The sequence below is a fragment of the Melanerpes formicivorus genome, unplaced genomic scaffold (assembly GCF_026170545.1).
Source record: "Melanerpes formicivorus ecotype bairdi unplaced genomic scaffold, bMelFor1.0.p_v2 SCAF_15, whole genome shotgun sequence".
NCBI lineage: Eukaryota > Metazoa > Chordata > Aves > Piciformes > Picidae > Melanerpes > Melanerpes formicivorus.
The window spans coordinates 6,141,972-6,169,496 of NW_027142367.1; the positions used below are offsets into that span (position 1 = coordinate 6,141,972).

Below are 27,525 nucleotides of genomic sequence, written 5' to 3' on the forward strand. Positions count from 1 at the left end.
AAATTGAAATGGAAAATTAAATAGAAAAGACTTTTCACAATGATGCCTTTTATGTATATTCACACACATACCATAGTCAGAAATATACCAAATTCTCTGTCCATGTCAACAACATCACCATCAGTGAAAGTGAACCGAGGTTTCTTGTTTTTCTTACACTGAAGTACAATAGATATCTGCTGAGCAGCTACCGATAAAACAGGAAGTTCAATGCGGTTAAATTCATCAAAGCAACCCCATGCACCTGACTGGGCTAGACCTGAAAACACACAAGGAAAAATATTCTGTTAAATATCAGGTCAAACAAGAATAATTTACATATAAAATAGAGCATGTTCTGTACAACTTCAAGCAACATGAGAAGAACAGAGAGTATGAACACTGAGTACAACCAGACGTAAAAACTTAGAATAAATAAGGTTGTGAATTAATGACACCAGAAAAATAATTACACCTTGGAAGAAAGACACACAAATTTCTTTACAAATAATCCTACAATTTTATAGCAACCATTCAGCAGAAAGTGTTTAATAATGTTGTATATACCATCTAGTAGCATAAACATGCACATAGCATGTAAACTCATCTATGCAGAGGGTGAAACTGTCAAAGATGAGCTTGAGAGACACTGACAGTGAAAAGCAGACAATCAAACCAGAAATCACTATATTTGTGACAGAAACATTGTAGTATTTAATAACAATTCACAGGTCAAAAATTGTTGGAGAATAGCATCTTGCTGTTCAAGAGAGAGGAATCTGACATCATACTTCCAACTCTTATTTGCAACAGGGCATCTAGTTCTAGATAGACATTAGTATTTGTTATCATCATGAAATAAATGTCTTTTGAAAGAGCCAATTACTCCTTCTGTGTCCTGATGGCAGGACTGAAATAGGAGAGTCTAGTGTGCCAGTTTTCCAGAGCAGTGGTGGGAAAGCTCTTGTAATGTTCCATATCCAATTTACAAAAGAGAAAGGCTAGTGCATCTATGCAGAAACTTTCTGGAATACATCTCCTCCCTTCCCAAAGCCCACACTGGACTAGTATTTCATATTGTCTAGGCTGGCGAGGACCTGGATCAGCACTTTAACTGGTGCAACAAACAAATGTTCAGAGGTGTTTAATTCACTTCCCTGGACTGGTGGAGTTCAGTTTGGCTTAAGCTGTTCTAAGGCAGTGCTAAATGCAGAAATACAGCACACATCCAAGAAAAGGCATTTGTGTGCTTACACTATTGAACAACTATGCCCACAGCTCCCCTGAATCCCCATACTCTTTTCTTTTCTCTGGCCTATTCTGTTCATACTGTCCTCTCCTTCCCTGTTCTTCCTTGTCTGATCTCTTTAGGATGTTCCTCAGGAACTTTCCATCTTACTCCAAATCTCCTTGAGGCCCCTTTATTTCTTTTCTGACCCTCTTCTACTCTGTACCATCTTCTACTGTGATCAGCTGGATAGCTTGGTTAATACTTGTAATTTTTTGCAGATATCAAAAAAAAAGGAAAAATATGAAACTTTTTTCAACCCTTATTTTTTATCTTTCTTTGTGCTCACTAACTACTGCTTTTAATGTTGTTGCATTGTTTGGTCTTTTTACCCATGTAATTTTGGAAGAAAACATTGTAAAATTTAGTGGAGTCAGACCAGTTCAAACCTAGTGGTGGTACAGGCAGAATAGGCACCTTAATATTTGATTCACCCAGGACAATACTGCAGATCTCCTGTGAAAATCACTTCAAACATATGTAAAAAAATCTTTTTTCCAGACTGCTTCTAACTGATTTCTGTGATATTATAGGGAAAGTAATACTCCAAAGGAAAAGAATTCAAAGCTAATTAAAAGTCACATGGTCTTAATTATAAAATTTAAAAGCAAATGGAACATATACAAATACCACAATGTCATAAAAAGCAAAGATTAAAGTAATTCTATAGGCAGATATCGAATTTAAAACATCAAAGACTCAATCCAACTGTCTTTAAAAACAAAGTTCTTTGAATTCACTGGTGTGGCAGCAAGTCCTTTAATGTTCTGTCTCTTGTACGAGGAATATCAGGGGCCTGAATGCACCAATAGACCTTACCTGCCCTGACCAGCCTTCTCCAGTGCTTCAACATTTAGTCCAGGAGCTCCATCTCAGCTAGGCAGGTCCTAGCTCTGCTGTACATAGAGCTAGGCACAGGCCTATCTCCTGTTATCCTGATTTCACACTATCACAGTATCACCAAGGTTGGAAGAGACCTCAAAGATCATCAAGTCCAACCTGTCACCACAGACCTCTGACTAGACCATGGCACCAAGTGTCACGTCCAGTCCCCTCTTGAACACCTCCAGGGATGGTGACTCCACCACCTCCCTGGGCAGCACATTCCAATGACAAATGACTCTCTCAATGAAGAATTTTCTCCTCACCTCCAGCCTAAACCTTCCCTGGTGCAGCTTGAGACTCTGTCCTCTCGTTCTGGTGCTGGTTGCCTGAGAGAAGAGACCAATCCCTTCCTGGCTACAACCACCTTTCAGGTAGTTATAGAGGGCAATGAGGTCTCCACTGAGCCTCCTCTTCTCCAGGCTAAACAATCCCAGCTCCCTCAGCCTCTCCTCATAGGGCTTGTGCTCAAGGCCTCTCCCCAGCCTTGTTGCCCTTCTCTGGACACGTTCAAGTGTCTCGATGTCCTTCTTAAACTGAGGGCCCAGAACTGGACACAGTACTCAAGGTGCAGCCTAACCAAAGCAGAGTACAGGGGTACAATGACTTCCTTGCTCCTGCTGGCCACACTATTCCTGCAGGCCAGGATGCCATTGGCCTTCTTGGCCACCTGGGCACACTGCTGGCTCATGTTTAGGCAGCTGTCAATCAGCACCCCCAGGTCCCTCTCTGTTTGGCAGCTCTCCAGCCACTGCAACCCCAGCCTGTAGCTTTGCATGGGGCTGTTGTGGCCAAAGTGCAGCACCCGGCACTTGGACTTGTTGAATGTCATCCTGTTGGACTCTGCCCATCTGTCCAGTCGGTCGAGGTCCCTCTGCAGAGCCCTTCTGCCCTGTAACTGATCAACAACTGCTCCCAACTTGGTGTCATCTGCAAATTTGCTGATGACTGACCCAATCCTCTCATCCAGATCATCAATGAAGATATTGAAGAGATTGAACTTCCTGGAGCACCCCAGAACTCTCCATAATCTTCCTCTAGTCCTGCCTCCTGATTTTTCTGACAGAACTTCCTAGATAAATCTGGGACCCAGCTTGCTATTTCACCTTGTCTTATCATCACTGGGCAGGCAGCTGATGTCACCAATCTGCCCTGCTCAAGCACTGTGGGATTCTGCCCTGGTCAGTGATGGTCACCTTGGGCTTCTGGCTTGCCTTCACTCATAGAGCTACCCCATTCTTGTTGCTCTCTGATAAAAAAAAAATTGCTGTAGAGATTTTCCAAATGCATTTGGGCCGTTTTGTTTCATGCCTTATATGACTACTAGTATATGTTCTTAAAAAACAAAACAAAGCTTTTTTTCTACTTTGTGTATTAAACATCATTACCTGCTCTTTGGGATGAAACAAGGAAAAACCCTATTGCTGGACATTCTTTATGAAAGAAACTTTGTTCCAGTGTATTGGTTTTTACACTTATGATCTGTATATTCAAGGGCTTTTTACTTATTTTCACTATAGACGGTGATGTGCTGTTCTAACCAAATTGTTTTTTACCTGGGAAAGGAAAAAAAATCATTTGTTCTGTAATGCCACCTGCTGCATGAAGTTAGGAAACCTGACTCTCAGACAAGGCCAATGTCCCACAGCTTTGAATAAATTCAGTTCTTGCAAAATTATTTAATGCTGGTGGTGCTTAAGCAGGAAAATGAAGGAAAATGCACACATATGTATACACCCCCTCACAAATACAAGCAAAGGCACCGAAAGCAAAATGTCAGCTGCAAAATACCTTAGAGACCATTGTCTAATTTTACTGTGCACTGTCATACTGTGCATCAATTTGTCTCTGCATAGAATATGTTGTGATAATCAAATACATAAATGGAGTAAAAGCAGAAAATAAAGGACAAAATTAAAGAGATCTTTAATTATGTCTAAGAAATGTGACATCCCCTCAACCTAACCAGTACAGGTATTCCACTGGTCCTCCCATGATATGAGAATCACACAGTAGAGCTGCTGCCCCCTCAGAAAGACTTCAAAATGCCTCTGTGCAATGCAATGTCATGTCTCTCTCCGTGCCAGTGACCTATACTCTGTGACAGTGATCTATACACAGCTGAGTGGGCTGACCTTGAATGCGACATTGTGGTCACAGCCCTCAGTGCACAGGTACATAATCCACACACACTAAGTATGTTTGCAGGCTACTGTGAAAACCTCTATTACGCCAGATGACCCAAGAGGCCTACTAAGAACAGTTTATGTGCTGTTCCACATAGGGAGGTCTTGCTAAAAATAGTGTGACAGTACAGTACTTACAGAATACAGAATTAATCAGGTTGGAAAAGACCTTCGAGATCATCAAGTCCAACCTATCACCCAACACCATCTAATCAACTAAACCATGGCACTAAGTTCCTCATCCAATCTTATTTTAAACACTTCCAATGATGGAGACTCCACCACCTCCCTGGGCAGCCCATTCCAATAGCAAATCACTCTTTCTGTAAAGAATTTCTTCCTAACGTCCAGACTAAACCTCCCGTGGCACAGCTTGAGACTGTGTCCTCTTGTTCTGTCACAGGTTGCCTGGGAGAAGAGACCATTACAAAGCATCTATGAACTCTCTTTTGTATCGAAACAACACATCTCTCAAGATTTTCACACAGGGGTGGAGCTACAACATCATAATATAAATCAAATTTCACTTAAAACTGTCTAGCCACAGTGCAGCCCAGAGGCAATAAGCTACAACACACTCATTGATCCTGAAAGAATTTACTCCATACTAATTTATTCAGCTTCTTAATTAAGATAAATATAAAATCTTACATTAAATGCTGCATTAAATATCAAAACACAAAAAATTGCCTCAAGCAAGACTGCAGTTGTTTCACTGTAACTACAGAAAATAGAACCTAAGCAAACAAAATTTTTATGTTTATCTAAATACAACAACAGATAAAAGGTTTCCCAAAAGCTATTCAACAACACATTCCAGTAACAGTGATGAAGTATCCCTGATTCCTGGGAAAATTTTACACAGAATAGAATAGAATAGAATAGAATAGAATAGAATAGAATAGAATAGAATAGAATAGAATAGAATAGAATAGAATAGAATAGATCGAGTCCAAACTCTCACCCAACACCATCTCATCAACTAAACCATGGCTCCAAGTGCCTCATCCAGGCTCCTCCTAAACACCTCCAATGATGGTGACTCCACCACCTCCCTGGGCAGCATATCCCAATGGCCAATCTCTCTTTCTGGGAAGAACTTCCTCCTAACATCCAGCCTGAACCTCCCATGGCACAGCTTGAGACTGTGTCCTCTTGTTCTGGTGCTGGGTGCCTGGGAGAAGAAACCAACCCCCTCCTGTCTACAACCTCCCTTCAGGTAGTTGTAGAAAGCAGTAAGGTCTCCCCTGAGCTTCCCCTTCTCCAGGCTAAGCAACCCCAGCTCCCTCAGCCTCTCCTCATAGGGCTGTACTCCAGACCCCTCCCCAGCTTTGTTGCCCTTCTCTGGCCATGTTCCAGCAACTTAACATCTTTCCTAAGCTGAGGGGCCCAGAACTGGACACAGTACTCAAAGTGTGGCCTAACCAGTGCTGAGTACAGGGCACAATGACATCCCTGTTACTGCTGGCCACACTGTTCCTGATGGAGGCCAGGATGCTGTGTCTGTACCATGCTGGCATGGATTAGACTTATGCAAGCAGGTCCCACACGGGCACTGGGAATTTCATATAACAGAGGACTCAAAAATCCACCATACTTGTTTTCCTGGTACTTTCACAGGCTAAATGTGGTCCAGTTCATATGACCAGTTACATCTGAACCTACTTTTTGGTTCAAATTTCAAAACCAAAATTATCAAAAATGAAAATCTGTCCCTTGGACATCTTGGCTAAACCAAGCCTGTTAGCTGGAGTTGCACAGGAAAATAAACTAAATAGGAAGACAGAGTAATCAAGGAGAGAGAACCTCAGCTCTGAGTTAACCAGAAGAACTTTAAATTATAGTTTTATAGTATATATTATTATATTACATTATATTATATTTTTAATATCAGTGAAGAAAAATAAATAATGTGATTGCTTTTTGGAAACATGGCTTGAGACATGACCACACCACCTCTACATCTTCTTTTTCTCCTCACTGCTAAATCTGACACTATCTGATAACATGACCTACAGCACCAGGTGAAGTGAAGAGTTTGGAAGAGGAAATACTGTTGGCAGAGTACAAAATCTATAAAATCATGTGGAATTCTGAATAATTTCTCAATGTGTGCACTAAAATACATAGTATGTTTCATGAGAACTTTCTTATCAGTCTGCTGGAAAGTCCTTCCACAGCTGTGAAGAACTATCCTTTTCCATTAAAGTTGTCAAATGCATTAAAAAAGAAAAATCTTTCTCCAAACACACTTTGCTCCTCCCATTAAATCAAAAGAGCTAATTTCCATCATTGACTTCAGTATAGCCACTATTCAAAAAAACCTCAAAACCTCTCTCTAATTATAATTCCAAAACAGTCCCTTACAAGTTGTGGAAGTATGTCCAAAGCAACTGGTGCCCTTCACAAAGGAAAGCATCAATGACTTACGCAAAAACAGAATCTTGCTTTTCCTTCCAGACACACAGCAGTTTAATGTATGTCACAGAATTGTCAGGATTCCAAGGGACCAACCTCAAGCATCATCTAGCTCTAACCTCCTTGTTATGGTCAGGGACACTTTCCACTAGATCAGGTTAAATCACCCTATTCAGGCTGGCCTGAATGAGTCAGTCTGCTATCTAGCTGCCAGGGAAATTCTCTGAGAAGACACCATCCCACTAGCAAATTGACTGGGGTTAGCAGCCACAGGCATCATGGTCAACTGAGCAGCATGTTGTTGAGTTCTACAAGCATATTTTCTAACTCACATGGAACATTAGTATGCCATTAATTGAGGCAGCCTAGTAACAAGGTGTTACAGGTTTAGGACTAATATCCTAATTGTAAATAAGTTTTTCAAGAGAATTTGAAAGAGTCCAGGAGATGGACAGTCCAAAGGAGCTGAACAGAACATAAAATATATGTTAATCCCATTCATTGGTCTGCATTTCTATACAGTCTGAAAGCACAGCTTGTTTGCTCTCTTTTTCCCTCTGTCTCTTCTCACCTTGCTTGCTTGGCTTGCTGGTTTTTCTTTGGGTTATGGTAAGGAACAGAGATGGGGACAAGAGAGAGAGATAATAACTTGCTGGTACACAGTCCTCTGGGCTTTGTCCAGGGGGGTCTGTACAGGAGGGTGTCCAGGTGGGTCTAGGCTATGGTGTACAGGGGTGTAGCCAGGTTATTGTCTAATTGTATGTGTATATATGTATTTGTATATGTTTTTATCTTTTATATTTAGCCTACTTTTTGTAAATAATAATTTAATCTCCAAATTCTGAGTAGTGTAGTAATTTACTCCTTGGGGTAAATTGCAATTTGTACAGGGGTGCAAAACCAAACCTCCACACAAGGTCACATTATACAGTATTACTTAGCTTTTGATGCATATGATCACAATACTGCATGGAAAATGGTCAGCTTATCAGTAAACAACAGAGATAAAGCTGAGCCCTAAAACTCAGGTCCTGTTCTTAAACACAGAAACTCTCACCAGTTTTACTGAAAAGCAGAAATGACAAACTGCAGTTTGAAATGAGAAATGGTAACTTACTAAAGTGCTCAGGACAAGAAGGCAGAAACAAAACAAGGATACAGAGGCTAGATGTATGATTCACACCGTTTAATATAAAGAAGTCAGGGGAAAAGGTGGTAACATAAAGAGACATACATGTTCTCACAGAAGGACAGCTTGGTGAGATCAAAGACAAACCCACTCCAAAGAGAACCAAAGGCTGACATTCCTTCTCTGAAGTGATGACCACAGGTAGTGCAGAGACCCAGCAGATGACTGTGCTTGACACTGTGACCATATTCAAACTTAATCAGACAGCAAGCTCATCCTAGCCCTATTCTGTTTATTACCAAAAGGTGCTCAGAGAAATTTTTGTCTTTGACTGAAAGTATTCATACACGCAGCTAGTTCAATTTCTACCTTAGAAATGTTCTTCTGTTTGGTATTCTAGAAATTGGCAGCTTTCTATAGCTCCTTGCAACTAGGTAACAAGGTAAAAGAAAAGGAAAAGGAGAAGGTGAAGAAGGTGAAGGCAAAGGTGAAGGCAAAGGCAAAGGCAAAGGAAAAGGAAAAGGCAGAGGCAAAGAAAAAGAAAAAGAAAAAGAAAAAGAAAAGAAAAAAAAAGAAAAAGAAAAAGAATAAAAAAAAGAAAAAATAAAAAAGGAAAAAAGGGGAAAAAAGAAAAAGAAAAAGAAAAAGAAAAAGAAAAAGAAAAAGAAAAAGAAAAAGAAAAAGAAAAAGAAAAAGAAAAAGAAAAAGAAAAAGAAAAAGAAAAAGAAAAAGAAAAAGAAAAAGAAAAAGAAAAAGAAAAAGAAAAAGAAAAAGAGAAAGAAAAAGAAAAAGAAAGAAAAAGAGAAAGAGAAAGAGAAAGAGAAAGAGAAAGAGAAAGAGAAAGAGAAAGAGAAAGAGAAAGAAAAAGAAAAAGAAAAAGAAAAAGAAAAAGAAAAAGAAAAAGAAAAAGAAAAAGAAAAAGAAAAAGAAAAAGAAAAAGAAAAAGAAAAAGAAAAAGAAAAAGAAAAAGAAAAAGAAAAAAAGAAAAAGAAAAAGAAAAAGAGGAAACATTTGAAAAAAATAAAAGGAAAAAGAAAAAAGAGGGGTGAAAAAGGAAAAATTATCAAGTATCAGGAAAGGCTGGTGAGCATCTGGAAATAAAAGAAAACAGGAGAAAATACCCTACTAATCATTGTTAACTCCCTAGTGAAAAGATAAAACCTTATGACTCTTAAATGGACACACCAGACTGTTTCTTACCTTTATAGATCCGGCCAAGTCCTCGGTAGTCCATTTGGTCTGAGCAATTGAAAACAACAACATACTTTCCCAGGCATTTGCCCATGTCTTTAGTTGTTTCTGTTTTCCCTGTCCCTGCAGGTCCTGCTGGTGCACCACCCATACTCATATTCAGGGCCTGTGCTAGAGTGATGTAACACCTAGAGACAAGGCAGCAAAGAGTTCTATTAATCCTTTCTGCTATTAATTATTTGAAGTCTATTAACATATCCACAGTAGTACCATACAAAGCTGGGCAAGGTGGAGGAAATGGGTTTCCAGTGTGAGTTTCTCACAGTAATTGTACATTTTCCCTCCACGACTCAGCCTCATTCTGTGGCACCCAGGCCCACTGAGTTTACATCTTTTCTCCCATCTTCCTACTCTCTCCTCAGAGCACACAGGATGGGATCTCTGATCTGGAAATAGGACGGCACAGAGGCTAGAAACTCCTCCTGTTCTTGCCATTCCTTACCAGCATGCTAAACGACAGCAGTGCCGCTAGTCACATAAGCTCTTTGAGTTACAGAAGAAGAAGAAATGAGAGGGAAGGTTGCAATGAGCAATAGAGAAAGAAGAGAAGGGATCCATGAATCCTAGGATTATATTGTGCTTCAGTCTCTGTGCAGGACTGAGATCCTCAAGTTTAAGTCTCAGCCTCCCCAGGTGGTGTGGAGACTACTGAAGGTTGTAGGAATACTGTTCCAACCTACAACACTCAAAAATCCTAGTAAACCCATTTTAATACTGTGAAACTCAAAAGTTTCCTCATATATTTGGGGAGAGAAAATGGGCACTGCAAATCCCCCAGTATCACTAGTATGATTTCCTAGCAGTATTCATTCTGATAAAACGGCAGTAATGGTGCTTTATCACATTATTGCTCAGGAATTAATTAACAGGCACTCAGTTAACAGAAAAAAAATACCACTCCTCCAAATTCTGTTACTGAAAATGAGGTAAAGACAAACTGTACATGTAGTACAAGTCCTAAATAGAACAGCCACTTAATTTTTCCTATCTGCCATGACATGGCCTAGGTCTGACACGATGTTTAGGAGCACTCCATTTCAGTTCCATTATCTTAATGTAATGTACCATTGCCAGTGTGTATTTATCATGCGCTTCGGGGAATTTCCTGAACACAAAATAATTAGCCAAACAGCACTTGACTCCAAGCTAATTAATGGAAAGCAAAGATATCCTTACCTGAAAATTGTCTGAAGCTCATACATGTCCATAAAGCAATATTTAAAAAAATATTAAAATGGGAAAAACCTATAAGGGGAATAAATTCTGTTCTTATGCAACACTGCTTAGGTACATAAATTTCCCATGACAACTCTGGAAAACATCTCTATTTCAAATAGTCTTTCAACATATGACTGTGGATAGCCACTAATCCCTGCAGCTCTGTTTGGCTTTTCTATATCTGCCCAAAGACAGATACCTCTGCTCTCTTTTGTTGATATTACTATTTTAAACTCATTCAGAAGGCTCACTTTCTTCAATAATGTCACCCTGTGCTAGTTTTCAGTCTCATGTAACATAGTACCTTGAATCAATCCCTAACCAATTTAGGTTGCATTTTAATTCTGTGAACAAATTTGGAATGACAACATTTTCTTGATACTGTCTCCCTCAGTGAGCAAAAATATTGCCTGTGTGGTAGTGCTGTCATACTCACAAATCAACTGCATGCTTACTGCTGCAAACACATCTCTATCTAGCATAGGAATAGTAGGGTATAGAACATGAAATTAGGGAGATGTGTGCTAAATATTCAAAGCCAGGTATCCAAGCACAGTGCTTTGGCTCTCTTAGATAACTCACTGGGCATAATTTCAGTTCAGAAACTGGCAAAAGGCTGAAATGTCACTAGTAAATAAAATCTAGCAGCACAGAGAGTGCAAAGACAATTTCAATATTAACTCAATGGCCTGCAGTCATTCTTCACACAACAAGTAACAGAATATGCAGTCTTTTGACAATCCTATCCACACTTAAAAGCTCTGGTAGAGTAAATACATCTGTCTCCTGCCTAGCTGAAGTACTACCAAGTACTTTAGGGAAATACAGATCTAATGGAGTTTTACCACGCTGTACAACTAACACGCCAGCCTTAAAACTATCTCCTTGTGTTTTGCCTTAGAGCTTTTTCTGTGTAGTCCTGTAATTCTTCACAGGCCTTGCCTAAAACCATATTGGCACCAGTTACTCTGTGCTATATCCTGAGTTATTCCTCTCAACCTCTATGGTGATTTCAAATGCCTCCTTTCCTATACTCCCAAATTATGAAATATACTACTGGTTTACAGAAAGCAGCAATATATTGGGGGTTAGGTGTGCTCTGTTTAGGCTGGTGAAGTGTACAGTGTTCAGATATATTTACCTTGAGCGCTAATATGTTTTACAGTGCATATCACAGCAAACACTCACAAGAGAATCCAGGACCCCTTCTGGAGCTGCCTACTTTTGCCAATTGAATATATAAGCACTGGCCTCTGCTGTTCATCAGCGATACTGCAGCATTACAGTGCAACCAAAGAAAGAACTCTGACTCATGGAAGTTAAAGGAATTAAGTCTTAGGCATTAGCTCCAGTACTATACAATGTGTTGTGTTTTATAGCTACCTGTCAGTTAAGGGAGTTATAACAAGCCTGTCTGTACACCCTAAGTATTCATTGCAGTAGGTGAACTCTACATCAGTTATTTGGATAATGCATTTATCCAAGTCTTCGAGAAAATAAAATCGAGACTGTTTTTGCCATTCAAAATCAGAGGGTGATTTAATGTTCATACGAACCTATAATGGAAAAGAAAAATCATTAATAAAGAAATGAAACAAATGCATCATAGATTTCACACAGAAGATAAGTCTGTTATGCATACATTCAAGTTCTGGAAGAGCAGACACAGAATCTGTCAAGAATCAAGACATTCAGAATTATATTTTCAACTCGTCTGTGATGTGCTTTGAACCTTTTGACAACTCTGATTTTCCTCTGAATTGCTCACATGGATTATGAATTGTATCTTAACAGAGATACTGAAGAACAGTGATGGAAAACTTCATTAAAAACTGACAATACTCTTTACATTGCACAGTACCTGCTGACATTATTCACATAAATACTAAATCATAGAAAACATCTGAATGTATTGCATATATGTCGATGTGTTTGTTTAGTGGGGGTGCATTGTTCATTCTCAGTTTGCCACACATACTTAGATTTGTGGCAGATTAATAGATCTTGATTCATTATTTTTGACACTCTGCCGCTTACAGAAAATGTAGTCTTGGTTACTGGCATTGCAGACACGGTGCAAGGTGAAGAGGAGGTTCTGGGTTCTCAGTAACTTCCCTCTGCTTTCTCTCAGTCACAAAAGGAGGTATTTAGCAGGGAACAGAACATTTTGAGGGAAGAGGACAATATGACATGTACCAATTAATAACTCTTTCCCCAGTTTTGGACTTGCCTCTAATTTTTTCTTTCACATACAGACCCTTTCAATTTCACCAATTTTCTGTGATTGAATTTTGTTATAATAATTCATAATGAAATGTCCAATTAAGAAAATAATTATGAAAATACATTAAAAATTAGAAGCCTACCTTAGAAGCTGGCAGCTTGATTTCAGTAGTTTCTTCTTTAGGACTTTCTATCTTTCTTCACACATGCACTTAATTTTTGTCTTTCTAACTTATATGCATAAATTAAACAATGGGGTATTGAATTATTGACCTTGCATCATGTAAGCACTATGAAAGTAATTTTAATTCCATTTTCATCATTACAGTTTTGTGTATTCAATAGACTTATCTAAGAGAAGTCTGATTTAAGTCAATAATAAAAAAAAAATAAAATATCTGTTCTGGTTATTGTTGCTACACTTTTCAAATATATGGAGCCTCACAGCTTTAACCCTTGAATGACTATTTTCTTAAGTCAACACATATGCTGGGCTGGAAATCACATGATTGATAGCAGTACTAAAGGGACATTTTCCCACTTATATTTCAATTAAATAAGGTATTACATTTTCAATGTGAGAGAAAAGTTTAAATAAAAACTGTTTAGCTGTACTGTTTGGAGTGAATTTGTGCATGATGAGTATCAATAACCATTTAAAAAACTGAAGTCTAAACTTATTCATATACCTGTATATAATTTACCCCTCTCTGGATGACACTGATATTAAATAAAACTAAATCTAGTATGCCAGATCACAGCACTAATGTCAGAGTTAGTCAAAGAGAGCAGATTGTAAGATTTGTTAATAATTCTTTTGTATGAGCAAAAACTTACCAAATCATCAAAGATATCCTTCTGGTGCACATGAATGGTGATTAAAGTTTCATATTTTGTGCGCTCCATTCTTGTCAGATTTTGTGTTGTCATGTCAATCAAGTCATTTAAAAGGTCCAAAAACTTCTGGTTTGTTCTCTGCATTACCTTTTCCACATATCAAGAGCAGCCAGCATCATTTCATTTTCCAGTGTTTAGAAGAAAAAACAAAAAAAAATCTGCAAATGTATGGGCCCATGATATCTATGATCTGCTTTGTATTTATTAAGCTTAGAATCCTAAATTTGAATTTGCAGGCTGCCCTCTGTACATGTATTCTTAGCCCAAGAGAATACAATAAGGTTGTATTTAAATGAGCAGGTCACATCATAAGGTTTTACTCCAAGGCTGTTGCTCCTTTTACTAGCCATTACATCTTTAGCTGATTGCATCCCTGCATACATTCAGAACTACCAGTCTCTGGTTTTTGGGTACTGCACATCAGGTCAAGCAGTATCTACTCTTTAGGAGGAACAGGAACCTGGAGATCTATCACATTCCCTAACCAAAGGAGGGAGAAAATGTAGTGTAATTTTTAGATGCCAGTGCTAGAATTGTAATTTGTTTTGTGTCACTGGTTTGTCTTACAATATTCCACAAAATACAACACTGACCAGACAATACTGACAGGTAAACAGCAGCAGCTTGTGTCACTGATGTTCCCGGCACAAAGCAAATTATAAAGCATTGAGGTTTCAGAAAAGGCAGCTCATACATCCCCCTGTTCCAAATGTATGAGAGAATAATCACACTACCTTTCTAAAAATACATGTGAAGCTTAAAATTCACAATGTTTGATGATCAAAAAAATGCTAACTCTGCAAAACTAGTGGAGTACTAACCAACCTTCCTTCCCCCTAAACACACGCACACAGTTCATCCCCTAAAAAGGAAAATTATTTTCTAGTTAATGCAAAAGAATCTTTGCATCTATCTAGTATCTGAACTGTAGTGGACAAAAAGCAGGTCTATGCCCTTTTGTAATTTTGGACAATGCCAAAAATGTACCACTGAGTGGTCTTCTCCACAGTCTGCAGTCCTCCTTTTCATGCAGTATCAAAGTACAGCATGGTACTTTCTGGTAGGATGATGTTATTAGTTTTCAGTCCAATCTCTCTATAAATTCTTGATTAACAGTGATTTTTTTGACTCTTTAGTTCACATCCTCTCCTTTTTCTTCATAAATTCAATGTTAATAAAAACACCTTGGCATTAACAGTATCTTCTCTATGTGTTTGAGACTAAACCAGCATCTCCTAAAATGGTTTCTATTCTTTTCCTTACCTAAGAAAAAAGCTCACCAAGAATTTAACACACTCTGTTCCAGTAGACCAATGACCATGAAGCACAGTTATACCCCCAAATTCTGGGAGGTTGGTTTTTTTTTCTTCTAAATTTGGTCTGGGGACAGAAATAGGGTAAGATTACCTATATTCCCAGACTGAGGAACAGTCCCTTCCCAAAATAAGTGCACTGACAGAACAATAGAGAAAATCACAGGATTAGGAGTAATTCTAAAGCACATGCTGGGGGAGGTGGCGTGACCTCTTAACATATTTATTGTCATTGTTTTCCTCTTATTTTTTTTTTGTTATACTGGTTACTTATCTGTGCCTTTTCCAACACACTACTTGGAAATTTTCACAACCTGCACTGTTCCAAATGATGTTTTTAATTAATCCCCAAAGATTCATTAAACACTACCTTTTTGTCTGCTTTGGCACTGTTCAGTGCATTCTCTGCATCTCTGGTCCAGATCATTTGTATTCCCAGAAGTCCTATTTGTGCAGGAAACATTGCCTGAAAGTCATACAGCTTAAATCCTGAATCACTAATGGCCATTGATGCCTGTCTAATGATGGTGTGGATTGTTTTCCTAATTCCATTCAGCAGCTGACCTAACCAGAACTCCACATTGCCCTGAAATAAACAAGAAAGCACTTTTAAAGAATTAGTTTATGAATAATTCACAAGCAGAAAAAGCCCTACACTACTTTTTTCAATGTCCTTTGTATTCCCATTTCCTCTCTTTGTTATTCTCTAAACTTTAAAAGATTGCTCTCCCCCTTCTCCACTGTCCTTCTAGAGATAAGTGATGGATTTGGCACTTTACATCAGTACTGCTAAAAAGGCAGGTAAAGCAATTGTTACAGAAGGGCACAAATGTCCTGTCCTTTCTGGCCTTTGCTCTTGCTCTTTGCATTGGTGAACAGCAAGGTTTTCATTCAGATAGTCAAATAATAACATGATGTGATACTGCTGGCCTCTAAAACATAAATCTACTTTAAATCAAGTAATGAAAAACTGCAATATACGCTTCCATTACCTGAGCTAAAACTGGTTCAATAATATTGACCTGTTCGCCTTCTTGAGATTCAAACAATAAAATCTGGTCGTAGTTTTTTTCATGAAATCCCACTCGGTTAACATTGTCAAACAAACTTAACAAATGTGCCTACAATAGAAGCAGAAAAAAAAGCAGCTCCATAAACAGATCTGATAGGGCATTCTTACTCTGTCTTGAAGTTCTGGAACAGAAGATTCTGTATATCATAGAATCATAGAATCAATAAGGTTGGAAAAGACCTCAAAAATCATCAAGTCACCCAAGACCTCATGACTATTAAACCATGGCACCAAGTGCCACGTCCAATCCCCTCTTGAACACCTCCAGGGACAGTGACTCCACAACCACCCTGGGCAGCACATTCCAATGCCTAACAACTCAGTGAATAACTTTCTCCTCACCTCAAGCCTAAACTTCCCCTGGCACAGCTTGAGACTGTGTCCTCTTGTTCTGATGCTGGTTGCCTGGAAGAAGAGACCAACCCCCTCCTGGCTACAACCCCCCTTCAGGTAGTTGTAGACAGCAAAAAGGTCTCCACTGAGCCTCCTTTTCTCCAGGCTAAACAATCCCAGCTCCTTCAGCCTCTCCTTGTAGGGCTTGTGCTCGAGGCCTCTCACCAGCCTCATTGCCCTTCTCTGGACATGTTCAAGAGCCTCAATGTCTTTCTTAAATGGAGGGTCCCAGAACTGGACACAGTACTCAAGGTGTGGCCTAACCAGTGCTGAGTACAAGGGCACAATGACTTCCCTGCTCCTGCTGGCCACAGTATTCCTGATGCAAACCAGGATGCCATTTGCCCTCTTAGCCACCTGGGCACACTGCTGGCTCTTCCCACAAGTGAAAGAAATACATTCAAATAATTAGCAAAATACTCAACAGTCCTTACTGATTAATATTGTTCATATTAATATTAGGACATTATTGCCTTATTACTTATACCTGAATAGTGTGGGAATCAGATGCCTGACCAAGGATTTCCAGAAGAGCAGGGTCAGAGACAAAAAAAAATCTTGGAAACATTAACCGTTTTTGCTCCAGATACCCAGTCAGTGATTTCTGACAGATCTCCAATTGCTCCAGCAAATGTGGTAACAGTTGTGCCAAAGTCTCGTCTCCAACACAGCACTGCACAATGTTTGATGTGTCGTGGGCTCTCTGCATAATTCTCTGCCATGATTTATCAATGTTCTGAAATCTTCTGGCTTCCTGGAGTACATGACAAAATGTATTTTAGCTCTTCCTCATGTTTGTCAAATTCCAAAAATTAAAGAATTCCCTGAGACAAGCTAACAGTTTCATGTTTCCCTTGCTGTTAAAGTCAGCTTTGTGAGACTACTGTAGGAGTATTTCTGGCATGCTTATGACAACCAGAAGAGAAAGAGTACAATGAGACAGCTCCAGAAATATCTTTTGCTTCATGTCATGCACCAAAACTGTCTGTATAAAAGGATTTCAACAGACACCAGAAAATTAAACATCAGCCTTCTCAGAAATTACATTCTTCCTGGTGGCAATACACAATGTCATGTAATGTCTGCTCCACACAGGTTATCAGAAGTAAGTTGTTAGCATTAATACTTGACAAACAAAAACACTGTAAGTAGTTTGAAGCTGCTGAACTTGTAGAGCATTTTAAGTGGAGGAAGAAAAATTCTCAAATACTGAGAGCTGGAGAAGAAAATATTTTTGTACATTGGGTATTCCAGCTTTAAAAACAAAAGAAATGTTAATGGAATCACAAATTATTGGAGAAGCAGAAGAGGTCTCAAGAGACCATCCAAAGCCATTTGCCTGTCACAAGACAGCACCATAACCGTGCCACTCTTGAAAAATATCTGTCTTGTGTTTAAAAATGCTCAGTGCTGGAGATTCAGACACCTTTCCAGGCGATCTTTGCTACTGAGCATAATCTTTCCTGTGTGTACACCAATTACTTCTCATCATATTCTTAGATGCAGAGAACACACTGGGTTCTTCCTGTCAAAAGCAATCCTTTTCTATACAACTTCTCTTATCTTCTCTTAGGTTTTCCTCTCCTTCAAGTCAAATGAGCCCAGTTTGCAAAATCTTTTTCTGTGCATCATTTTCCCTGGATAGCTCCTAATTCTTATTACCCTCTTCTGTGCTCTCTCAAATGTGTCTATTGGCCAAAACCAGGTACAACATTCTAGTTATCAGCTATTACTCATTTTGCCTTCTGCTTTTCTGCCTCCATTGTACGCATTAGCAACCTAAAACTCATTTTCTGATAGTACTATGAGAGACAATGGCAAAAGGCTATCAAGATATATAGCAACTACTGTTTTTTCATCTATCCTCAAAGCCTGTTGCCCATTCTAAAAATAAATTTGACAGGTTTTGCACTGACTGTTACTCATCTCCTTGTAATTTCCAGATGCTTACAGACAGTTATTTCTTGCAGTATTCATCCAGAAATTGCAATTAAGCCCACTCATCTATCATTACTCCTTCACCAAGCTGTTCCTTCCTCTCCTTCTTCAAAGATTTGCTTTTTTGCAGAACATGGTTCATGTATCATCCTTGAAAGAAGTAGCTTTAGCAGTTATCAAATACCTCAGCTGTGCTGCAGCATTTGTTCATCTGCAAAAGCTGTTTCTTGAGCCTCTGATAAGCATTAACAATATAAACATAGTTTATGAAATAACAGTAAAGAATGATTCATAAAAATATGATGTTAAGTCTGGAAATCGTAGGCCTTCAGCTGTGACAGATGTGGCCTGAAATAAATGAATGTCTAACGATTTCCTGACAATCATGGGTGTGTTAAGTTGCAGCACTGGTTGATCCAGTGCTACTAAACTGCGGAGTGTTAGAACTAAGTGAAAGTTTCTAATTAGGAGACATAATAGAAAGGATGACTTATTTTAGTATTTCTCTTCTGCAGGTCAGATCATTCCTCAATTGGTTTATAGTTATAATCATGGAAGGTTGTAATTGCCTTTTGAAGAGGTTAGAGTAGTTCACGTGGATTAATACACATGCAGCTGCCCCAGTCCTGTAGAATCTCTTTGTGGGAAACCCTTATACTGAGTCAGAATTCATGTAGAAAATCTGTCATTCTGTTACTGCGTAACTTAAAGCCTGCAAGTATGTGTCCACAGGGGTAAAGAGAAGTTGTCATACATGGCAGAAGTGATAAATCCATTTTGAATCAGTAAGTAGTCCTGAGCTGTGGACTATCATATGATTCACTAATATTGCAAGCTGACAGGAGTATATGAGTCCTGCTCCTGTGGGTTTGACTGAATACTCAGCAGTTCAACCACACATACCCCAGACTGTCAAACCTTATTCTGAACTGCCTATATGCAGCCCACAAAATGTACATGCATTAAATGCACTGGTAAGCAAATTCTGTGGTGTGGCTAATCTCTTGGTACAGCACATTGCCATGAACATATCGTTACCATAAATCAACACACCTGAGGTAGTTGTTTTGCAATGTCTCCACCAACAAACACAGCTTCAAGGTAAATCCAGAGGTTTTGTACAGTGATCCAGTTTTCAATTATCTCTGCAGTATTGGTTAACTTCTGAACCCACTGCTGTATAGTGGACTTAAATGGTGCATTGTATCTATAAGAATATGAGTTGAAGGGGAAAAAAAAAAAAAAAACAATTAAGATGATCATTGTTTACTTGTAGGCTTAATTGTATTTACACAATATGTGCATTTATTAAGTTTTATACCTGTTGCTCATGAGAGACCCCAATAGCATGAGGCTGTCTTCCACCAAAGCTATTTTCTCCAGTATATCTGATCCTTTCAAAAGGAGTTCTCCTCGAGTTTTAAATTGTCCAAAAACAAAAATCTGAGTACTCCATTCACTGATGACATGCTTTAATTTTGCCTCAATGTCCTTCTCTTTAACAGCACTGATGCAGATATCCTGTGTAAAAATAAACTTGTAAATTGAACACAGAATCACACACACACACAAAATCAACCAGGTTGGAAAAGGCCTCAGAAATCATCAAGTCCAACCAATTACCTAATATCTAACACCACCTGACAACTAAACCCTGGCTCAAAGTACCACATACAATCTTTTTTTGAACACCTCAAGGGATGGTGACTCCACCACCTCCCTGGGCAGCCCAATCCACTGGCCAATTGCTCTTTCTGTGAAGAACTTTCTCCTCACCTCGAGCCTAAACTTCCCCTGGCACAGCTTGAGACTGTGTCCCCTTGTTCTGACACTGGTTGCCTGGGAGAAGAGACCAACCCCCACCTGTCCACAACCTCCTTTCAGGTAGTTGTAGAGAGCAATAAAAGTCTCCACCAAGTCTCCTCTTCTCCAGGCTAAACAACTCCAGCTCCCTCAGCCTCTCTTCATAGGGCTTGTGCTTGACACCTCTCCCCAGCCTCATTGCCCTTCTCTGGACACATTCAAGCGCCTCAATGTTCTTCTTAATCTGAGGGGCCCAGAATTGGACACAGTACTCAAGGTGTGGCCTAACCAGTGCTGAGTAGAGGGGCAGAATTACCTCCCTGATCCTGCTGGCCACAGTATTCCTGATGCAGGCCAGGATGCCATTGGCCTTCTTGGCCACCTGGGCACACTGCTGGCTCATATTCAGCTGGCTGTCAACCAGTACCTCCAGGTCCCTTTCTGCCTGGCTGCTCTCCAGCCACTCTGACACCGGCCTGTAGGACTGCATGGTGTTGTTGTGCCCAATGTGTAGAACCCGGCACTTAGATGTGTTAAATCTCATGCTGTTGGACTCTGCCCATCTGTCCAGCCTGTCAAGGTCCCTATGCAGAGATCTCCTACTCTCTAACAGATGAGCATCTGCCCCCCAGCTTGGTGTCATCTGCAAACTTACTAATGGTGGACTAAATCTCCTCATCCAGATCATCAATAAAGATATTGAACAGGATGGGACCCAGCACCGATCCCTGGGGACACCACTAGTGACTGGCCTCCAACTGGAAGTGGCACCATTCACTACCACTCTCTGGGCTCAGCCATCCAGCCAGTTCCTAACTCAGTGCAGAGTGCTGCTGTCCAAGCCACAGGCTGACAGCTTGGCCAGGAGTTTGCTGTGGGGGACAGTGTCAAAGGCCTTGCATTTCTCTAAGCCTAATATAAAGACAAGGAAAATTCATTGACACTTGAGTGTGAACTTCAGTGTGTTCTCACTTCAGTGTGAGCTCTAGCTAATGAAACACCTCAAAATTATTATATTACAGACTAGATTATACTATAACACTATTTGTAGCTTATATTTTGCTACTTCTTGTAATTGAAACATTTTATGGACTATACTCTGTCTTCAGTATTCCTAGTAATTTTGAAAATTCACTGACTCAGTGAATCTGCAGGCAGAATTTGATTCTCTGTATGTATTACAATTTGAAGTCAAACACACCTACTGAGGCATTTAAGGAAATAGAGTCCAGGCATAGAGCACTGGTGGACAGCATGACTGTCTGCTACTTTGTCGTTGGTTGAGAGAGAAGGCCTAGCTTTCCCTCCCCCACAAAGAGGAAGAAAAACACAGCTAACTCAGTCGGAGAAGCGGAAGGGATGCTATATTTACAAGCAATGTGAAAAAATGCAGGTTAGATAGACACAATATATACAGTACTTACAATATATATACAGAAATATAGAGCAAGGAAAAAAAAGAATATAGGAATGAAATTCCCTCCTCCAGACAGAGGAGGGTTCCCCCCCTGTACCCCACTCTCTCCCCCCTATCTCCCTTTTTTCCCAATAAGGGTTAGAAAGAGAGAAAAAGGCAGTTATTAAGGAAGTTAGTAGGCCTCATGCAGGATTAGTGCTTATCTTTATCCAAGGTTGCTCTGGCTAGGTGCCCAGAAGCAGGCAAGCTGGAAGGGAGAGGGAAAGGAACAAACGAATGAACTGAGAAAAATTCCAGTTGCACTAAAACTTAAAGCTGCATTCTACCAATCTACCAATGAAATTCATTTAGACCTGTCTTTGTTTACAAAATATTCAGCCAGAGTGTCCCAGCACTGTTCCTTTCTTAACGGCACAGCCTCAAATGGTCACATACTTCTCGAAGGCAGTGAAGACAGGACTGTTATAAAATTGGTTACTGCACCAGAGAGAAAAGGAGCAGCTGCTTAGATTTTATCCAAATTCAGACTTAGAAGTACAATGAATTCCATCACAGGTTTAAAGTTTATTCTTGAGTGTAAGGCTGTAACTCTGCACCTTTCATGTAGTTTAAATTCTTGTTTGGAAAATAGGTACAGCAGAGGTTTGGTTTTGTCTTGTGGAACAAGACAAATCAGGTCAGTATTCTAGAGGGACCAAGAATTTAGCTAAGTGACTTCTTTCTTTTTGGCTATACTTTGTTCTTGCAAAAGGATGATGAGCATAAAGCTAATGTGCTTGCTAGATAACTACTGTGTCCAAAACAGAGGGTGCAGTAGATTCATAGCTTGTGCACATTACATAAGCCTTTTCATCTCTGTGATCTTCTGAATAGTCACTTTTGAAAGAAAAGGGGGGAAAAATAACCCTGCTGTGTTTCAAGGATTTAGAGCATTTAACAGGATGATAACTGTTTTTTTCACTCTGATATTTAAAAGGAACTAACAAAAAAAAAACCAACAAGTAGTAGGCAGAAACTAAATCAGAAACATGACAGAATCACACTAAACTTAAAACAACTGAATTCCATCTATGGAAAGATTATTGCAATACCATCTATCCATGTAATGTTCCTACAGAATATAAAGGAAATAAACTAACCATCACTGCTAATACCAGTTACCAAATTCCATTCTTCAAAAGAATTACCCAGCTAAAGACAAAATTTTTCCTATTACAAAGCTGACTAGAACCAGTATCTCAAAAGCAGGGAATCCCAGATCACAAGTCATTCATAAAAGCAAACAGAAAATACATGTACCTCAATATCTTCTTTATATTTTAATAAAGGGGCATCCATTATGTTTTTCAAAGAGAAGTTTTCAGAGTCAACATCAAAGCGATGCCCAGTTACTTGTCCAATTCTTTCCCAGTGTCTTGACATTATTGCCTAAAAAGTCCAGAGGATTCAGGGAAGACTTATTAAATTGCATTCCTTTTAGGACTAGAATGGCCACATACTTTTACACTGCATCTTAAACAAATAGAGGAGTCTCAGTTTCCACTCCACTGAAGGTATTTCTTTTAATCACATTATGATGTCCTTTGTTTTGCTTTTTCTGTAACTAAGCCTAACTTGATTTTTGCCACAAACAGAGCTGCTTTTGTCTTTAAAAAAAAAAAGAATTACGGAAAGCATCTTACAGTCATACAATATAGTCCTCAACAAAGTTTTTCAAGTGCATCTTATCTGCCAATTCCTATGTTGAACATACTTTGTTTGCCATCATTTCAAGCAAAGGACAGCTCTCTGTGAAGTCATCAATCTTTTTTTTGAGGTCTTGAAAAGCTCGCCATTCCTTCAATGCTTTCGGTAGCTTACGGATTCTTAAAAAGCACAAGAGAGAAGAAATATTTTATTCTTAATAATCATAACCCACCATTTAATGGTACAATATAGTCTCATTTTTCAACCAGTGGACTGGGACACTGTAAATGAAAATCCAGCTGCAAGCTAGCAACATAATATATAGCTGATTGTTCTGACTGCAGGCACGAAATGCTGCTGAAGACAGTAAATTGGTTTCCATTTCAGTTTGAATAACAGAAGGTTAATTTCATGTGCAAACTGATGTCTGAACTTAAGCTTTCTCAGTGTAATTTTTTTATGAAAGTATTTGAAATTCCACTCAATTTCATACAAAGGGAAAAGGATCACAAAGATATTTTTTCAAGCAAAATAAAGTATATCCTAAACTAAAATGGACTTATTTGCAAACAGAAAAATACTGCCATTTCATAGTTTCATCAAACAAGTCCTATTTTATATTTAGTTTGTACAAAGGATATTTAAAGAAAAATATTACTTTATACATAATTTCAAGATGAAAAAAAAGAAAATAAAGTCTTCTATTGTGAATTGTCACAGCTCCACTTGCTTCTAACAAGTCATGCCACTTTTTACCTGCCATAACTATGGACCAAAGATTGACAGCAGTTCTCTTACAGCTCAATAGCAGAAACAAAAAGCTGTGTAAAACCATCCCATAATGAAAAATTCCTAGTTTAGTAACTTTTCTATACAGATACTTTTTTTCCTTTGTCTCACTAACATCTTCTAACAGCAAGTGCCATGAGTTACATGCTGTCCAAAAATTGCTCCACCAATCAGGCTTAATTTTTCTTCTTCAATTCACTGGACATTCTCTTTACACTACATTACAGTAAAATATAAAGGGAAACTTCTTTCTTGATGTTATTGTAAACATTTTTTATAATGGATATGGACAAGATAATAATATTGCACATTTATATTCAAACTTCTGCATGTAATTTGGTTCTCACTTAGATTCTGTAATTCCCATTAAAACATAGACTGGTGCAGGTAAGTACTCTAAAGGAATGGATGCACAGAATACTTAAGACCTGCATATAGTCTTGACTTTTGCATCTAAGAAAACTCCCCATTTCTGGCAATTCTGTCCACACTCCAGCACCCAGAATCAGAATTCAAAGAAAGCTGGTGATGTGGAAACAATCCAAATGCTGTTTGTTTGTGAGATCCTGCTTCTGAGAGAAGTGACAAGCTGGGTCAGGGAAGTCTTGTAGCCCCAGCCATGGCTGTTGAGAAACTGAAGGTCCATCTTTACCAATGCAGAAGAAAAATTTCTCTGATTTTAGTAATCACAGTCTCACCTAAAAGTTATTTTGCCTGTAACATGGAAAACATTCTTTTCCTCTAATCTCATAAATTACTCCTCAGAATTTAATGTGGCTACCTGATTTTGTGGAAACAATAATTTCAGTCCATAGAGTCATACAGAAGTGAACAGTAACTTCAAAACTGTGTCTAGCATCACAGAGAAAGTAACATGTAGAGATAAGCTATGCAGGTTATTTATACTTACAGGCCCCCTGGCACACGTTTATGTACCTTATTCATAATTACCATGGCAGTATACCCCAACAAGCTTAGAGTGACTTGCAGACTGAGCTAAGTAAGGTCATGCAACAGCTGCATATTGTACCACAAGCTGCAACTAGTGGAACTGTGATGAGCACTTGATACAAAAAAAGCAGATTTTTGCCACTCAGGGCAATTTTCACAAGATAATTAACACTAAAAACTGAAAAACAAAAACATTATGCATTTCAACAAATAATAACTTACCTGCTTTGAAAATCCAGAAGTTCATTGTTGATTTTTTCAATATTTAAATCACTCCAAAGTGTTTCGTTGTAGCCATCAATATTAGCAGTAACTGAATTATGAAGACTGTAAAGTTTCTGGAGCAATGAAAGCTCACGTTTGATTTTGTGCAGTTCAGGATACTCTGTTTCAAATTTTAAAAGAATAAATTTGTGAATGCTCATTATTTAGAATTTGGAATAAACCAAACCAGGTTGGAAGAGACCTTCAAGATCATCGCGTCCAACCCATCAACCAATCCAACCCACCCAGACAGCTAACCCATGGCACCAAGCACCCCACCAAGTCTCCTCCTGAACACCTCCAATGACGGCGACTCCACCACCTCCCTGGGCAGTCCATTCCAATGGGCAATCACTCTTTCTGTATAGAACTTCTTCCTAACATCCAACCTGAACTTCCCCTGGCGCAGCCTGAGACTGTGTCCTCTTGTTCTGGTACTGGGTGCCTGGGAGAAGAGACCATCACCCGCCTGTCTACAACCTCCCTTAAGGTAGCTGTAGAGAGTGATAACATCACCCCTGAGTCTCCTCTTCTCCAGGCTAAGCAGCACCAGCTCCCTCAGCCTCTCCTCATAGGGCTTGTGTTCCAAACCCCTCACCAACTTTGTTGCTCTTCTCTGGACTCGTTCCAGCAAGTCAACATCCTTCCTAAACTGAGGGGCCCAGAACTGGACACAGTACTCAAGGTGTGGCCTAACCAGTGCAGTATACAGGGGCAGAATGACCTCCCTGCTCCTGCTGGCCACACTGTTCCTGATGCAGGCCAGGATGCCATTGGCCCTCTTGGCTGCCTGGGCACACTGCAGGCTCATGTTCAGCCTGCCATCGACCAGTACCCCCAGGTCCCTCTCTGCCTGGCTGCTCTCCAGCCACTCTGACCCCAGCCTGTAGCACTGCATGGGGCTGTTGTGGCCAATGTGCAGAACCCAGCACTTGGATGTGTTAAATCTCATGCCGTTGGATTCTGCCCATCTGTCCAGCCTGTCGAGATCTCTCTGCAAAGCCTCTCCACCCTCCAGCAGATCAACTCCTGCCCCCAGCTTAGTGTCGTCAGCAAATTTACTGATGATGGACTCAATGCCCTCATCCAGATCATCAATACAGATGTTAAAGAGCACAGGGCCCAGCACTGATACACAGTGTATCACAGTGTATTATGTATAACTGCATTCAAAAACACAGAGATCCATGTATTTCTAAAATTGGTATTTAGTAAATGTCTCATATCAGATCTGTGGTCTTTTGCATACTGTCTAGTAAGACAAACTTTGTCAGTTGCATTATGTAAGAACATCAGATTGAGATGTAATTAATTGCATAGATTGCTGAGGTTTTTATAAACATTTTTCTATAACAGTAGATGTAATCTTATAAAGAAAGTGCTGCAACTTTCTCTGAGGAAGATAATGTTGAAAAGGAAGTTGAAATGCAAAGGGAAGTGCTTTAGTTTTATACAAGAACTAAAATGTACACCACCTCAGCTTGCACTATTTACTTAGGAGGCAGAGATGGGCAGCAGGGGTTGTGCTTTCAAAATAAAGAGTATATTACACAATAAAAGTATTTAAAGTGGACCTCCTTTATTGCAATGTTTTGTTTAGTTTCTCTCATATCTTTGAGAATTTCTCATTAAATCTATCGTGGTCATTGCATATGTCTTCAGTCAGGAAAATATACTGAATTTAATATGTACAAATTAAAGTGCTTATTATACATTCTGCTGTAACTTCAATTCACACCACAGCCTTCCAGATTTGAGAAGTGTCTGACTAGGAGGCAGAAGGATGCTACAGATCAGTTGCACAGCCCAAGGAAATTCATTATATACCGGGAGCAGGGACAACTTGAGTACTTCAGCAACATGTTCACCACATTTGGCCATGGAGGAATACAGATAGGAGAAATACTTGTCTCTAAACAGAAAAAGCAAGAGAGCAAAGCAGCCAGACCCTGATACAGTCAGAATAGTGCAATGTTTTTCCACTTGATGTTTATGAATGTGCAGGCTGAGTGTCAGTTTCATACAGATGCTTTACGTAGGAAAAATAATAATAATTTAATGCAACAAATTTTTCTACAATGAATCCAGTACTGAAGGCATTTAGCAGAAGACAGAAGAAAAATTTAATAGCATAGAACCAGGTATCCATATGTCTTGAGAAACTACCTGAGATAGGAAGACCAAATAATTCTTCTCCAGCAGATAGAGAGATATACTTCCTCCACAGTTCATCAAATTTGGCTTGAAAGATCTGTAGTCTGTCACTTGCTTCATGTGGAGGAACACTCTCCTCACTGGGGCCCCTGTAAAAAAACAAACTAATTCAGTGCAGGTATCAACCATAAAGCTTCCTCAAAGAAGCACAGCACAAATCTGACTTGCTGAGCTGTATTTACTATTTTTTTTTCTATTCATTTTCACAAAAGAC

At 39.3% G+C, this 27,525-nt stretch overlaps 1 protein-coding gene across 1 annotated transcript in view; it reads right to left on the minus strand.

Moving 5' to 3' along the window:
- Positions 1–27,525, minus strand: part of LOC137445627 (dynein axonemal heavy chain 5-like) — a 169,128-nt gene that overhangs the window by 104,131 nt on the left and 37,472 nt on the right. Inside the window, exons 30-42 of the mRNA XM_068147494.1 lie at positions 27,264–27,400; positions 25,056–25,218; positions 23,161–23,272; positions 22,707–22,835; positions 19,509–19,708; positions 19,241–19,394; positions 16,737–17,003; positions 15,777–15,905; positions 15,155–15,370; positions 13,412–13,558; positions 11,735–11,907; positions 9,083–9,261; positions 72–259 (exon numbers count right to left, since the gene is read on the minus strand). Coding sequence (XP_068003595.1) covers positions 72–259; positions 9,083–9,261; positions 11,735–11,907; positions 13,412–13,558; positions 15,155–15,370; positions 15,777–15,905; positions 16,737–17,003; positions 19,241–19,394; positions 19,509–19,708; positions 22,707–22,835; positions 23,161–23,272; positions 25,056–25,218; positions 27,264–27,400 — 2,194 coding nt within the window. The remainder of the gene's footprint in view (positions 1–71; positions 260–9,082; positions 9,262–11,734; positions 11,908–13,411; positions 13,559–15,154; positions 15,371–15,776; positions 15,906–16,736; positions 17,004–19,240; positions 19,395–19,508; positions 19,709–22,706; positions 22,836–23,160; positions 23,273–25,055; positions 25,219–27,263; positions 27,401–27,525) is intronic.